At 50.6% G+C, this 13,748-nt stretch overlaps 1 protein-coding gene across 1 annotated transcript in view; it reads right to left on the reverse strand.

The window, feature by feature from the left end:
• Positions 1 to 13,748, reverse strand: part of LRP4 (LDL receptor related protein 4) — a 48,201-nt gene that overhangs the window by 16,892 nt on the left and 17,561 nt on the right. The window contains exons 9-27 of the mRNA XM_008543145.2: positions 13,569 to 13,694; positions 13,243 to 13,377; positions 12,718 to 12,843; positions 12,158 to 12,388; positions 11,153 to 11,309; positions 9,766 to 9,983; positions 9,427 to 9,603; positions 8,917 to 9,039; positions 7,028 to 7,236; positions 6,773 to 6,854; positions 5,888 to 5,993; positions 4,839 to 5,040; positions 3,369 to 3,558; positions 3,150 to 3,281; positions 2,045 to 2,185; positions 1,600 to 1,686; positions 1,322 to 1,493; positions 530 to 692; positions 170 to 395 (exon numbers count right to left, since the gene is read on the reverse strand). Coding sequence (XP_008541367.2) covers positions 170 to 395; positions 530 to 692; positions 1,322 to 1,493; positions 1,600 to 1,686; positions 2,045 to 2,185; positions 3,150 to 3,281; positions 3,369 to 3,558; positions 4,839 to 5,040; positions 5,888 to 5,993; positions 6,773 to 6,854; positions 7,028 to 7,236; positions 8,917 to 9,039; positions 9,427 to 9,603; positions 9,766 to 9,983; positions 11,153 to 11,309; positions 12,158 to 12,388; positions 12,718 to 12,843; positions 13,243 to 13,377; positions 13,569 to 13,694 — 3,003 coding nt within the window. The remainder of the gene's footprint in view (positions 1 to 169; positions 396 to 529; positions 693 to 1,321; positions 1,494 to 1,599; positions 1,687 to 2,044; positions 2,186 to 3,149; positions 3,282 to 3,368; positions 3,559 to 4,838; positions 5,041 to 5,887; positions 5,994 to 6,772; positions 6,855 to 7,027; positions 7,237 to 8,916; positions 9,040 to 9,426; positions 9,604 to 9,765; positions 9,984 to 11,152; positions 11,310 to 12,157; positions 12,389 to 12,717; positions 12,844 to 13,242; positions 13,378 to 13,568; positions 13,695 to 13,748) is intronic.

The raw sequence follows: 13,748 nt of genomic DNA on the forward strand, positions 1-13,748 counted from the left end.
TAGTACCAGCCATAGCCAGGGGGAACACAGCCTGATCCTGGAAGGGGGCTTAGGCGGGTCCCTATCTCTCTGACTATAAAGGAATCTCTGTATTCTGGCTATAGCTCTGATGTTGAAATACTCCCAGAAAGCCAGAGGCTCTCACTCCCAGCCCCGGGGGTCTTTTTACCCAGTGGCTGTGCCCGGTCCACAGCCTGGATGTCCATGAGGCCTGGCAGATTGGACCTCACCAGGATGACATTGCTGCCAGTACCCTTGTCGGCGCGGTGGATGCTACGGGTCTGCCAGTCAGTCCAGTAGATATAAGAGTCGAGCAGAGTGAGGCCGTATGGGTGCTGCACAGGTGACACCAGCGTGTGCCGATTGGCACCATTCAGGTCAGCGGCCTCAATTCGCTGTAGAGGAAGGAAAAGGTGGGGAAGGGGCCGGGGGGTGGCTATCACTGAGGGTGGGAGCCCTCAGGGGAGATCCCAAACAGGCTTCTCCCATCTTCTAGGCTTCTGGGAAGCAGCAGGAGCAGGACCCTCACCTCGGTGTGGGCATCAGCCCAGAGCAGTTGGGAGCCGGCCTTGTCCACAGTCAGTCCATTGGGCCATCCTAGGTTGTTGCTGATGAGCACAGTACGTTCCGAGCCATCCATTCCCGACCGCTCTAACTTGGCATTCTCCCCCCAGTCTGTCCAGTACATGAACCTGGGCAAGGAAGAATACTAGCTGGTTATTCCCACAGCTCCTGAATACTGTGAGTACTTACAATATGCCAAACACTGTGAGAAGTGTTTTATATGCAAAAAGGGGAGTTGCTTTTAATGAGTACAGAGTTTCAGGTTTGCAAGAGGAAAAAGTTCTGAAGATCTGTTTCACAATAATGTGAATTTACTCAACACTACAAAACTGTACACTTAAAACGCCTAAGATGGTAAATTTCATGTTCTGTTTTTTACAACTGAAAAAAAAGTACTTCCCGTGCATTATCTCACTTAATCCCCACAAGGGCCACAAGGTATGCATTGTCACCATCACCTCCAGTTTACAGATAAGGAAGATGAGGATCAGAGAGGTTTAATACTGGACCCAAAGTGACAGACGCAGCTAAAAAATGGTGAATCTTGGATTTCCGCCTCCAAGGCTCATGCTCTTAATCTCTACACTACACTGCCACCCTGAAAGAAGTCACAAGGGAGTGAAACAGCCCCAGGGAGGTCAGTCTCGGTGTCCCTGTGAAGTGTGCTTGCTCTCCACCGCCCAGCGTCACCCCGTCCATAGCCCCAGCTGAGCTGCTGGCCCATCCTGCTGCCCGGAGCCACAACGCCACCTCTCACCCCATCTCGTGGTACAGAACAATAGCCCGGGGGCTGTCAAGGTTCTGCCACACCAACACTTTCCGCATGGACCCGTCCAGGTTGCCCACTTCGATCCGGTTGGTTCCCGTGTCTGTCCAGTACACTTTCCGGCCAATGGCATCCACTGCGAGCCCATCTGTGGTTTGCAGCCCTGCAGGAAGTCAAGAGAACACACTGGCTCCTGCCTTAAAACAGATGGGCTATTTCCCCAGCTCTGTAGCCAGATAGATGGTCCCCAGGCTGGGAGGAAGACCCACCTGTGGTGATGATGTCCTCATGCTGTGAGCCATCCAGATTGGCACGGCTGATTCTGTGCAGCGTGCTGTCCGACCAGTACACTTTTCCTGGAAAGGAAAGGCTTGGCTCAGCCTGGACGCTTGCCTCCCCCAAAGGAATACACAAAGCTGACTCCTGTCCTAAGACACCAGCACATGTCTGAGAACTCTGTACCCCCTAGCAGAGGAAATCAAGGGAAATGTAGAAATGTCATAATGGGATGGCTCTTGGCAGAGAGAGAGAGAAAGGCCCAAGCCATGCCCTTACAACCAGAGAAAGTGCTGAAGAAACAGGGGCAGGGGCTGTGCCAGAGGGAATGGGGAGCTGCCAGGCTCTAGCAGGAGGCAAAGAGGGTGGGAAGGGAAGGACGGCAGTTGCTGCAGGGCAAAGACAGAAGGCCAGGTGGGAAGGGGGGGCCACACAGACCTTCCTGGGGATCCACTCCAATGGCAATGGTGTTCTTCATAGTAATGTTGATGGGTACTACCACATCGGCAAAGTAAGGGATGTCCAAGGAGACCAGGCGTACGTCTATCCTCCTGGCGAAGATGAGGAAACTGTTCATGCCTGCCCAGGTGGGGAGAGAAGGAAAGAGGACAGTCACCGTAGCACAGCCATTAAGAGGATTTAGAGTAAGGCAAACTGAAGTTCATGCACTGGCTCTGTTAGTTTCTAGTTGTGTGACCCTGGGCAAGTTATTTAAATTGTTTAAGCCTCAGTTTCATCATCTGCAAAATGGGGACAATAACAGGGTAGCTGCAGGATTAAGGAGATCATGTGCAGAAAGCACTTAGCATTGGGTCTGACACATGGTCATAAATGACAGCTCTTTATTAATATTACAGAAGTGACTCTCTTCGAAGGACCCTCTACCATGCAGTTTAAGAAACCCCACGTGAAATTAAGATAAAGAGGGCTTTTCCCACAACCTGGGAGGCACAATTCACAGCTCCTTTCTCACTCAAATTCCCTAGGAAGTTAGGATTCAAGATCAGCCTACCATGTAGCACCCCCTAGGGAGAAACACTGACTCCCAACATCTGGGCAGCCTGGTCCTGCTTCTGGGAACCTCCAATGAAGGTTGTCACATAGGTTGTGCTGGTCATGCACTCATGAAAGAGCCACATCCGAGGAGGACACCACTACATTGTAGATATCATATGTTTTAATATTTATTATACCAATTTGTGGTAGATGGAACGAAAGTGACTTCGTCTAACCAAATCGGTATATTATGACAATTTTCCAATAGATGAAAGTAAGATGCCTGAGACAGAAGCATCTTTTTCTAATATGCATGAAGACACCGTAAAAATGAGTTGGACTCTGTCCCCGATCCTGTCTCCCTGCTCCCCTGGGCCTCTCTCCCAGACCTCTTCTCTTTTCTAAAAGCTCTGTCTCTCCCCTAAGCCTCTGGAAGGACCAGGACTCATGGTTTCTCAGACCACATGGGAGTCCATCTGCAAGGAAGGAAGAGAGTCACTGCCCCTCCCAGAGAGGCTTTATCCAGGTCTCTGATGCTTACACTCACCTGGTGAACAGGTCTTGCCATCAGGCATTAGGTTGATGCCCGTGGGGCAGGTACAGCTGAAGCCGCTTGGATTTGGGGACCGAAGACACAGGTGGCTGCAGCCGCCATTCTCTACAGCGCATGGTGTGGACACTGGGTAGGTAGGAGGAGGGGGTCAATAGAGAGGACTACAGCAGAGGAAGGCTGAGGAGAAGCCAGTGCAGGCCAAGGGCTGCTCACCTGGGGGCCGCCGGCGGTGGAAGACATGGATGTCCATGAGGTTCTCCAAATTCTCCTGCAGCGTCTCCCGGTCCAGCCCCGTGAGCCGGTCTGCGCTCTGTATACTCTTGGTCTGCCAGTCAGTCCAATAGATGCGCTCTCCATAGAGGGTCAGCCCGAACGGGTGGGGGAGCTGGCTTCCGATCAGCACCTGCCAGGGCCACAGCACTTGAGTCATCTCCCAGCAAGGTCAAACAGCACAGAGCAGTGGTCAAGAGCTTGGGCTCGGAGTCAGAATGCAGCTCTGCCACTACTGCCTGCTGTGTGACCTTGAGCAAGACGTAGTTATAAAATCTCTCTGTGCCTTGGTCTGCCCATCTGTGATATGATTATGACAGTGCCTGGCTCCAAGGGCTGTGTGACGATTGTAAAAGAGGATGTATTATTCACATAATCTCAAAGTATCTCTAAACAAATTACTTATTAATTACAAAAGGAAAAATAGCAACTTTACAGTGGACACCACCTTACCACAGAAAGTTAATATCACAATAATGGGACAAGCCAACATCTGTGCCTACTGACAAGACACACTCAGCACTTGGGACATGACTTCGCTTAATGTAGTATTCCTGCCCCAAACACATCATCAGACATCAAACCCATCAGACAAATTGAGGGACCCCCACTAAATAACTGGCATTTACTCTTTAAAAATACAAAGGTCAAGAAAGACATAGAAAGGCTGAGGAAGTGTTCCAAATTAAAGATTAAAGAGACCTGATTACTAAACACAATTGTGATCAGAATTGGATCCTGGACTGAAAAAGAAAAAAGAGGAAAAAAGCTATAAAGGACATTATTGAGGCAATTGCTGGTGAAATGGAATATGGACTGTGGATAGTAATATTGCATCAATGCTAAATTTCCTGATTTTGATCATTGTACCATGGTTATGTAAGACAATGTTGTTGTTCTTAGAAAACATGCACTGGAATATTTGGGGGGTCAAGGATAGGAAGTCTCTAACGTAATCTCAGATGGTTCAGAAAAATAATATGTGTGTATGTAGATAAAAAGAGAGAGAGAATGACAAAGCATTCTGGCAAAATGTTAGTTATTAGTTCTTTCAACTATTTTTACAACTATTCTGTAAGTTTGAAATTATACCAAAATAAACAATAACAAAAACAAAGAGACTGACCATGGGCCCAGTGTGCAACTGGGCTTAAACAGTGTTAGCTGTGATGGTTATTAGTAAAGTCTGTGCTCTTATACCCCCGGCACACAATCCACGCAGATCCCTAGTTTTCTTTCATCATCAAGCAACATCAAGGGCTCTGGAGGGCAGCCACAGCCTCAGAGAAACAGCACACGCCCCATGCTGGTGCCATCACTCCTGGGTTCCCCTAGCCCCCCACAGCTGCCTGCCAGGGAGTGATGCCCTGGAAGCTGTCAGGGCTGTGGGAGGATGCCTTAGCACCATCTTACCTTCCTCTTGCTGCCATCCAGTCCAGCAAATTCAATTGTCTTCATGCCAGCATCAGCCCAGTATAGCCGCTGGGAACCGTAGTCAATGGCTAGTCCATTAGGCCAGGTCAGATTAGAAGAGATGATGACCTGGCGGCTTGAGGCATCCATGCCAGCTCGTTCAATCTTGGGGCTTGCACCCCAGTCAGTCCAATACATGTACCTGGGCACAGGCAAGAGGGTTTTATAAACCATCCAGTTAATACCCAGTGGGGACTGGGGGTACCTAGGGTTTCAGGGTTTCTGCTTGCAATAGCTGCCCCAGCCTCCTGCCTCAGTTCCCAGCCCCGTCCTGGGCTCAGAGCTATCTCTGAAGGTCTTGGATCTTCTATCACTATCAAAAGGTGCCCAGAGTCTTAATAAAGGCAGAGCCCATGGCTCAAGGAGTGCTCAGCAAATAAGGCCTATTTGGGAGTAAAGAAAGAGGCGAAGTGCGGATGGAGAATAAGAAATGTTTCCTTCACTAGATGGGTTAAATAATTATGGTACCTAAATTTAACAGAATTCTATATAACCACCAAGAAGAACAAGATGGATAACCAAATGGAAAGATATCCAAGGTATACCTAGCCAAGTGAACAAACCAGTTTACAAAACAATATGCCATTACTGTAAAACCAAAACCACCATCACCACCAAATGTATATACACATGTAGAAGAAAATCTGAAAAAAAAAAAACCACCCTAAGCTGTTAACAGCGGTTGTTGCTGGAGAGCGAGATTACAGGGAATCTTCACTTTCTACAGATTTACTGACTTACTTACTTTTAAATGATGAGTTATTTTTGTAAGAAGACCCCTCCCCCCTAAAAAAAGATTAAAAAATGTAAAAGGTTCCCTTGTCCGTGGAGGAAACAAGAGCTGTCACTATGCTCTGTAGTGTCTATAGCTGTCCTCGCTGCCATGGTGTGTCCATCAGATGTGGCCACTCTCGGTAACCTCCAGACTCCTCTCTAGGTCTCAGGTCTGGGGGATGGGTGCAGCTCGTTCCAAAGGAGCAGGTGCTCACCCGCCCATGGGTTCCACCACGATGTCCCGGGGACGATCAAGGTTCTCCCAGATGAGTACTGTCCTCATGCTGCCATCTGTATTGGCCACTTCAATCCGGTCTGTCCCTACCAAGAAGTAGGGGGCAAAGATATTAACTCTAACCTCAGTCATTCACCCTCTTACCTTCCATGCCCAAGCACAGAACCTGAAATGCAACAGATACTCAAGAAATATTTTGGATAGATGTGCAATCGATGTTTAGTGAATTGAACTTTGAAAAGAAATTCGAGGAAATGATCAGATCCATTTCTTCAAAGAGCAATTCCCCCTCAACCCAAGCAACCCATTCTGGGCTACAATTTAAGGCAATGCTTCCCATACTTTAGTGTGCATAAGAATCAGGAGAGCTTGTTAAAATATAGATTCCTGAACGGAACCCCCAAAGATTCTAATTCAGCAGGTCTGGGCTAGGGCCCAAGAATTTACATTTCTAAGTTCCCAGGTGATGCGGACGCTGCTGGTCCAGGGACCACACTTTGAGTAGCTCTGGTTTAAGGCATTTCCCTTGCCTCCCACACTCATCCGCCTAATAGAAAAAGCCTGTTTTACCAAGACAGCGATGGAAGGAAAATCACAGGACATAGTTTCCTTATCTGAAATGCCTCAAAACATTCTCAAGCATCAGTGACACAATAGAAGTAGCTGCCATTTGATTGGCAAATGCCAACCCTCAGATGTGAACTTCTAGCTTCAGCTCTGCAGCAGCTCCACCACTCCTGACCTACCAAGGACTTCAGGTCAGCACAGGAGTGCTCTAAGAGGGGCCCTGGGCCCCTTCGAACTGAGGTCAGGATTTTAATAAGAGGAATCCCAGGGAGCCAGGCCATGGCTGCCCTGTACACACCTGCATCTGTCCAGTACAGCTTGTTGGTGACCCAATCAATGGCCAGGCCTGCTGGGCTCTCCAAACTGGTATCCACTACCACCTGGGCAGGAAGCAAAGCTGTATCACCAACTGGACTTGCACCCCAGCTCTGGGGCCCAAACTCCACCAATCCTCAGGCTGGCAAAGGTATGGGAAGCCCTTCCCCAGGCGAGGGTATATTCTACCCCTCAATCTCTGCCCTCCCCAAGGGCCTGGGCCCATGCTGGGCCCTACCTCCTGTCCTGTTCCATCCCACTTGGCCCTGCTGATGGTGTCAGTGCTGACATCTGTCCAGTACACGTGGTCATCCCGGGAGTCCCAGTCAAGGGCCACAGCACTGCGCACGTCAGCCAGTGGGATGACATCATCGGACAGGTCCTCTGTGTCGAAGCTGATCCGACGGATGTCCATCCTTCGGGCAAAAAGCAGGAACTTGTCAAGACCTGATCAAAGGCCGAAAGGGGTCTTCTTTTAATGCTCTAAATCCAGTAACAGTGACAGACACAGATGCTCACCTGTGTGACATCTGGTTCAATCATACTTCCTGGGATCTGGGGCCCTCCGTCCCCTACTGTCACACCTCAGGCCCCCTCTGGGCACTGGGCAGCCCGTGCTGGCAGAATCAGACTTTAGGATCAAATGGAAAGAGACTCTACCTGGGGCCCAGAAGTGCATCCCGCGTAAGGGTCTGTCAGCTTCATCTCAACTTCTCTCTCTTACTTCACTCAGCCTCCTCTAGTGCACTGGCTAGAACCCGTCAACCCCACGCTGCCCCTCTGACTTCCACGTCTGCTTCAGGGCTTCCGCTGCTCCACTCGGTCATCTAGATCCCTTCCTCTAGCGCTTCTCTCCACAGCTTTAGCCAATAACGACCATTTACGGAGCACTTACTCCTCACCAGGCACTGAGCTTGGTGCTTTTGTCTCCTTTATGCTTGTAATGATGCCCTGTGGTTCATGTTATCCTTATCCTCATTTTCTGGATGAGCTATCCTGAGGCCAACAGGCGCCAAGTAACTGGCCCAGGATCCCAGGCTACAAAGCACCAGAGCAGGGACTTGAACTCAGGTCTGACTCCAGAGAGAGATGTCTGGCCAGTCCCCTACACATCTTCTTAGGTGGCTCTTCTCCATTTTGTGCCCCTATTCGAGTCTACTTCCCAGTATACTTTTCTGCCTGGAAAGACACTTTCTGCCCAACTTTACCAACTGTCTTCTTTTAAGCCCAGGGAAACCCTTAAGCAGAATCTCCTTGCATCTCATTAAGATAATATGCGGAGGGCTGGGCACAAAAGAATTCAGCGGAATGAGGTTCTCAATGTGTGATGAATGATACTGCGAATATTTTCTCCTAATATTCCTCCAGATATTTTCCCTAATCTCATTCTCTGGAAAGGATCCACATCCTAAGAGAAATTTATTTTAACCAGAGATAAGAGGGTCAGTGGGTACCCGGTGGTAAATGACAGCAGCTGCTGATGGGTGAGGAATTACCCTAGGCCTGGCCATGCCGTATGGCTCGATCACTCCTCTCTGGACTATCGTTAGGAAAAGTCACCTGTGGCTCTGAGCTAGACAAGGCCACCCTCTCAACACAACGCCCCTGCAGGAGCTCAAAAGAAGCCCAAGGAGCCATTCAGGGAGCAAGCAGGGACTCCCATTATCTTTCACTCATCAAGCACACGTTTATCCAGGGCCTACGTAAACAGAGTACCATCAGAAGTCCTAATCTTGGCTCTCTGGTTTAGGGGCTGAAAGAAAGTTTTAACAGGGTGAGGCTAAAGGTAAAGAGGTAGGAAACCAGTCCCCTGCTTTCTAGAAGGGTCTGGAACCTTCTTATTGCCTAGAGATAAAGCATCCTACCTGGTGAAATATACACAAGCCTGGCTGCTGGTGTTCATACTCCATTGTGTGTGTCACTGAGCCTTCAGCATCTATTGCTGGGCCCTCAGCCCTCAGCTTTGACATCAGAGCCCTCAGCCTCTTAAGATCTTCCTCTCCAGGGGCTACTCTAGGAGCCTGGCTCTTCCCCACAACAGGAAATCCCCCGAACTCCTATCCCTTTTTCCTTCCACCCCACCTCTCAAGGCACGTCCACTGAGGCAGGCGCCCCAGACCCACTTACTCTGGGCACAGGCATGGCTGCTGATCTTGCGGAAGCCAGTGGGGCAGGCACAGGTGTAGTTGTGGCCACTGGGCAGACACAGGTGGGTGCAGCCTCCGTTGTTGTCCCCACAGCGGTTTTTCCCTGCTCAAAGAGCCCAGAGTCAGTTAAGACCGAAGGTTGGCAGAGGCGGTCCCAAGGCTAGTGTGTAGAGGTCTGGCTAGGGTGTGAGCTCCCTGGAGGGAGGAACTATGTCGTATGACTTTTTTATAACTCCCCCAACTGCAAGCACAGTGAATACCTCACACATAGAAGATGCCCTATAAATGTCTGCATGAATTAGATGGGAACAGTGAAGCTGGCTGAGTCCTTCCTGAGTCTCGATGTTGTAGCACCCTAAATGTCCAGCAGAGGGTGGAACTAGCCCACGGCAGTGCTAATCTCAAATTTCCCAGGGAGACACAATAGCAACTGTGACAGGTGCTGAAGTCTCAGCGGCACCAGAGGTTTACCCGGTGGGCAGTTTTTTACCTGCAGGCTGGCGCTGGGGGTGCAAGGTGTGGATGTCCATGGGGAAGTGGAGTTTGTTGCGAATGATCTCCTGGTTCTTGCCAGTAAATTTGTTAGCACTGTTGATGCTCTTGGTGTGCCAGTCCGTCCAGTACAGGCTGTCTTCAAACACCGTGATGGCAAAGGGGTGTGGTAGGCCTGGGGAAAGTCCAAGACGACCTCAGTCCAGACACACCCTACCATGGCTCCTAGGCCCAGGCCTGGCAACTGTACAAATCTCGCCCTTTGCCAAGGCTCCTGGGGGCCGGGATGGGGAAGAGAGAGGATGAGAGATGGAGGAGAGTGGAGGAAGCGCCTCACCCTGGCTAATGACAGCCTTGCGGTGACTCCCATCCAGATTGGCCCTCTCGATGACGTGGTGCTTAGCATCCACCCAGTACATACGGCGCCCAGCATAGTCGATAGTGAGGCCATTGGGCCAAAAGAGATGGGTATCGGCGATGATGCGGCGCCCAGAGCCATCCATGCTGGAGGCCTCGATGCGGGGGGTGTTGCCCCAGTCTGTCCAGTAAATGGTACTAGAAAGAGAGGAAAGGAAACTGAGAGGCAGGCAGCAGAGGGCGGGCATGTAACCAGGACAGTAATCAGGCAAGGAGCTTTCATCCATTTAACCCAGGGGACTCCAACTGGTAGGAGACACATTCTCTTTGGTCCACAGAGTGGTTTTTTTTTTTAAAGATTTTATTTTTTTTCCTTTTTCTCCCCAAAGCCCCCCGGTACATAGTTGTATATTCTTAGTTGTGGGTCCTTCCAGTTGTGGCATGTGGGACACCGCCTCAGCGTGGTTTGATGAGCAGTGCCATGTCCGCGCCCAGGATTTGAACCAACGAAACACTGGGCCGCCTGCAGCGGAGCGCGTGAACTCAACCACTCGGCCACGGGGCCAGCCCCCCACAGAGTGTTTTTTAAACGTCTCTACACAGGGCATTTATTCATTTAACACTTTTTTTTTTTTTTTTTGGAGTATCTGCTATGGGCAGGGCACTATCTCAGGCATTGGGAATGCAGCAGGGAACAAAACGGACAAAAATTCCGACCCTCGTGAAATTGCCAATAAAGTGTAATATTAGTTAGGATGGGCACTGTCTTCTTTGTCCCAATCTCTGCCACTGCCTTTTGTATTTTCACACACACACACACACACACACACACACACACTGTGTTTCTAAAACAGCTAACCTACAACTCAGCATCTTAGAGGATACCCCCCTCAATTGACTGAATTTTAAATAGTCAGAGGCTAAACACTTCCATTTCAGGAGACTTTTCTTCTAATAATAAAAAGTTAATTTTTGGCAATAAAAATTATTACTATCAATATTATCATATTACCCTATGAGCTAATAATAAAAATACTAATCATCTACAACTTATCTAATGTGTATTATGCCACTGAAAACGCATCGTCTCATTTCATTTTCACACAGCTCAGAGGTAGGTATGTTTCTTATCACCAATTTAGAAATGAGTAAATGGAGGCAGAGAGATTAACTAGGCCAAGGCCACGGCCACACAGCCAGCTACTGCAAAGCCGAGACTCAAATCTAGGTGTATATGGGTGCAGAGCCCACACTGTTAAAAGCACACTGTGAGGATGTCTCCCTAATAAAGCCTGGCCCAGGTGGCCCGGGAACTGTCCCTAGAGGTGGCAAGAGGGATTTGGGAGCTTGAGACACAACTCACTCACCCCTCCATGGGGTGTAAGGCAATGGCCCGGGGCTTCTCGAGGTTCTGCCAAAGCAGCACCTTCCGGTGGGCCCCATCCAGGTTGGCCACTTCAATCCTGGACGTCCCTGAGTCGGTCCAGTAGAGTTTGTCGTGGACCCAATCCACAGCCAGGCCCCCTGGGGAAAAGAAGCAGTGGAAGAGTGTCAGGCATTCAGCCCAGGCTCCTCTGTGCCATAGTAACAAGCACAAACTCAGCCATGAAGCAGCTTCTCGGGCCAGGCACTGTTTGAACCATTTTGCATATATTAACTCACTCAATCGTCAGAACAACTCTGAGCTAGGTACTATAATCCCCGTGAAGAGGAAGAAACTGAGGCACAGCAAAGTCAAGTAACCGTGCAAGGTCATGCATTTCCTCCTCACAGCCAACCATTTTCCACTCCCTGAATTCTGGCTCCCTCACCCACACCCAGGGTCTCCAACTGCACCAGCTCAGGGGTTTGCAAATTGTGGCCTTAGGGTTTTGCAGAGGCACTCCAGAAGTTCTGTAAGCTTCTGAGTCAAACGTGCTCGATACCAAATTCTAACTCACTTCACCTGCCTGTAGAACGGCCCGAGATTGCAAAGTGAGCTGTTGTTTTTTGAATCCGTAAACATTGGATATATTTATCTTGGTTGATCAGGATATTCTTAATGCGTAGCAATCAAAACGAAATTCAGAATTAAACTGGATGCACAGGCCTGATCAAGAACTGTAACTATCATCCATAAAGGGCTGATTTCAAATGATTACATTCATCAAAACGGTCTCATTATTCTGATAGGGCTCAAAACGAGCAAATGTTACAGACCCAAACCTATGAAGTTAATGTATACTAACAAATGTCTTCTGCATTAAAGCCATCCAAGATTTCACCGGAAGATGTTCCGCTGCCTAGGGTTTGCAAGCCACCAGCCTGTTCCTTCCAAGGCTGTTTTGCACATGGTGTGGCCCTCTCCTGCCCCACGGGGCCTTGTTCCCTACCTGGGCTCTCCAGCCCCGTAGACACAACCTCCTCCACGTTGCTGCCATTGAGGTTGGCACGGAGGATCCGGTCCAGCGTGACGTCTGACCAGAAGACGAGCTCGCGCCGGTGATGGAAATCGAGGGCGATGGCGTTCTCCAGGTTGTTGAGCAGCAGCGTGTACTCGGAGCGGTGCGGCAGCACCTGCCGGATGTCGATGCGATTGGCGAACAGTAGCACAGGCTCCGGCCCTGGGACATGGCATAGAAATGGGGCCCCCACCGACCTCCAGAGCTGCCCCATCAGCATGCACTCCGAGCCAACTCAGCTGACACATGGGACCCCTTGCCCACTAGGGCACGCCTCGAGCTGTCAGCATCCCTGCTAGTGGGAGCCTCCAGAATCAACACCCCCACTCCGCCCCAGCAGAGCTTTTCTTGGGGCCCAGAATGCACCTCGTAGCTCCATCTTGCTGCGATAGAAGTCTCTCCACCTCTCAGCAAATCCCTGAATCCTGGAGCACCTGGCTGTCTCCACGCCCGGCCCTCTGCCCACCCAGCCAAATGCCGACAGCCCTTACCCAAAGCCTTGCAGCTGCGCCGGTCAGGCCGCAGTTCGTAGCCCGCCTCACACCAGCACTGGAAAGCCCCTTCGCTGTTGGTGCAGCCCTGGCTGCAATACCCCTCCTCAGCACATTCATTCACATCTGTGAGGACCGGACAGGGTCAGGAACGTGTCTTCTGCCATCCTCCCACCCAGACTCCCTGGCTGACTAGCTGCTTTCCTGCCCACATATCCATCTATTTCCCAGGCCTAGTGGGAAGGCTATTTAACAAGCGGTTAAAGGCTTCGAGATCACGCAGACCTGGGCTGGAATCCCAGCTCTGCTACTCACCAGCTCTGTGGCCTTCAGTAAGTTACTTAGCCTCTCTGAGCTTCAGTTTCCCCATCTGTGAAATGGGAAGGAGGATCCCCACTCCCTAGAGTTAGTGTGATGATGAAATGAGGTCACGTCTGTCAAATGCGTGATCAATGGGAAACACAGCTGCCTGTCTGCTGCCCCGCCCAGCATCCCAGCCCTGCTCCATATCAGGCCCTAGCTCACCCTGGCACATGTGACCATCCTCTGTGAGCCGGTAGCCGGTGTGGCAGGTACACTGCACTGTCCCCCGCACCATCTGGCACTTCTGGGCGCAGCCACCGTTGTTAACATTGCAGCTCTCCTCACCCGTCCGGGGCCCTGTGCCAGCCAAGCCAGAGATGGGAGTTGAGCCCAGAATCCTCCCCCAGACAGCCAACTTGGCATTCCACCTGGACCACGAAGAACAGCTCCCGAGGCTGCAAGAGTCCCCAGGGAGGGTTCTCTTTGAACCTTATGGGTGGGGTTCAGCCACAAACCATGGGCGAGGCCCGCCCACTGGGGACACTCACGGCAGTTCTGCTGTGGGCTCTCATCGCTGTTGTCACCACAGTCATTGACCCCATTGCACAACTTCCTCTGCCCGATGCAGCGCCCGTTCCAACACAGGAACTGGTCCGAGGCACACTGGGGGCTTCCTAGAGAGGGAGGGAGGGAAGCGGGGAAGGGAGGGAGAGGCAAGTCACAGCAGG

The sequence above is a fragment of the Equus przewalskii genome, chromosome 11 (assembly GCF_037783145.1).
Source record: "Equus przewalskii isolate Varuska chromosome 11, EquPr2, whole genome shotgun sequence".
Classification (NCBI taxonomy): Eukaryota; Metazoa; Chordata; class Mammalia; order Perissodactyla; family Equidae; genus Equus; species Equus przewalskii.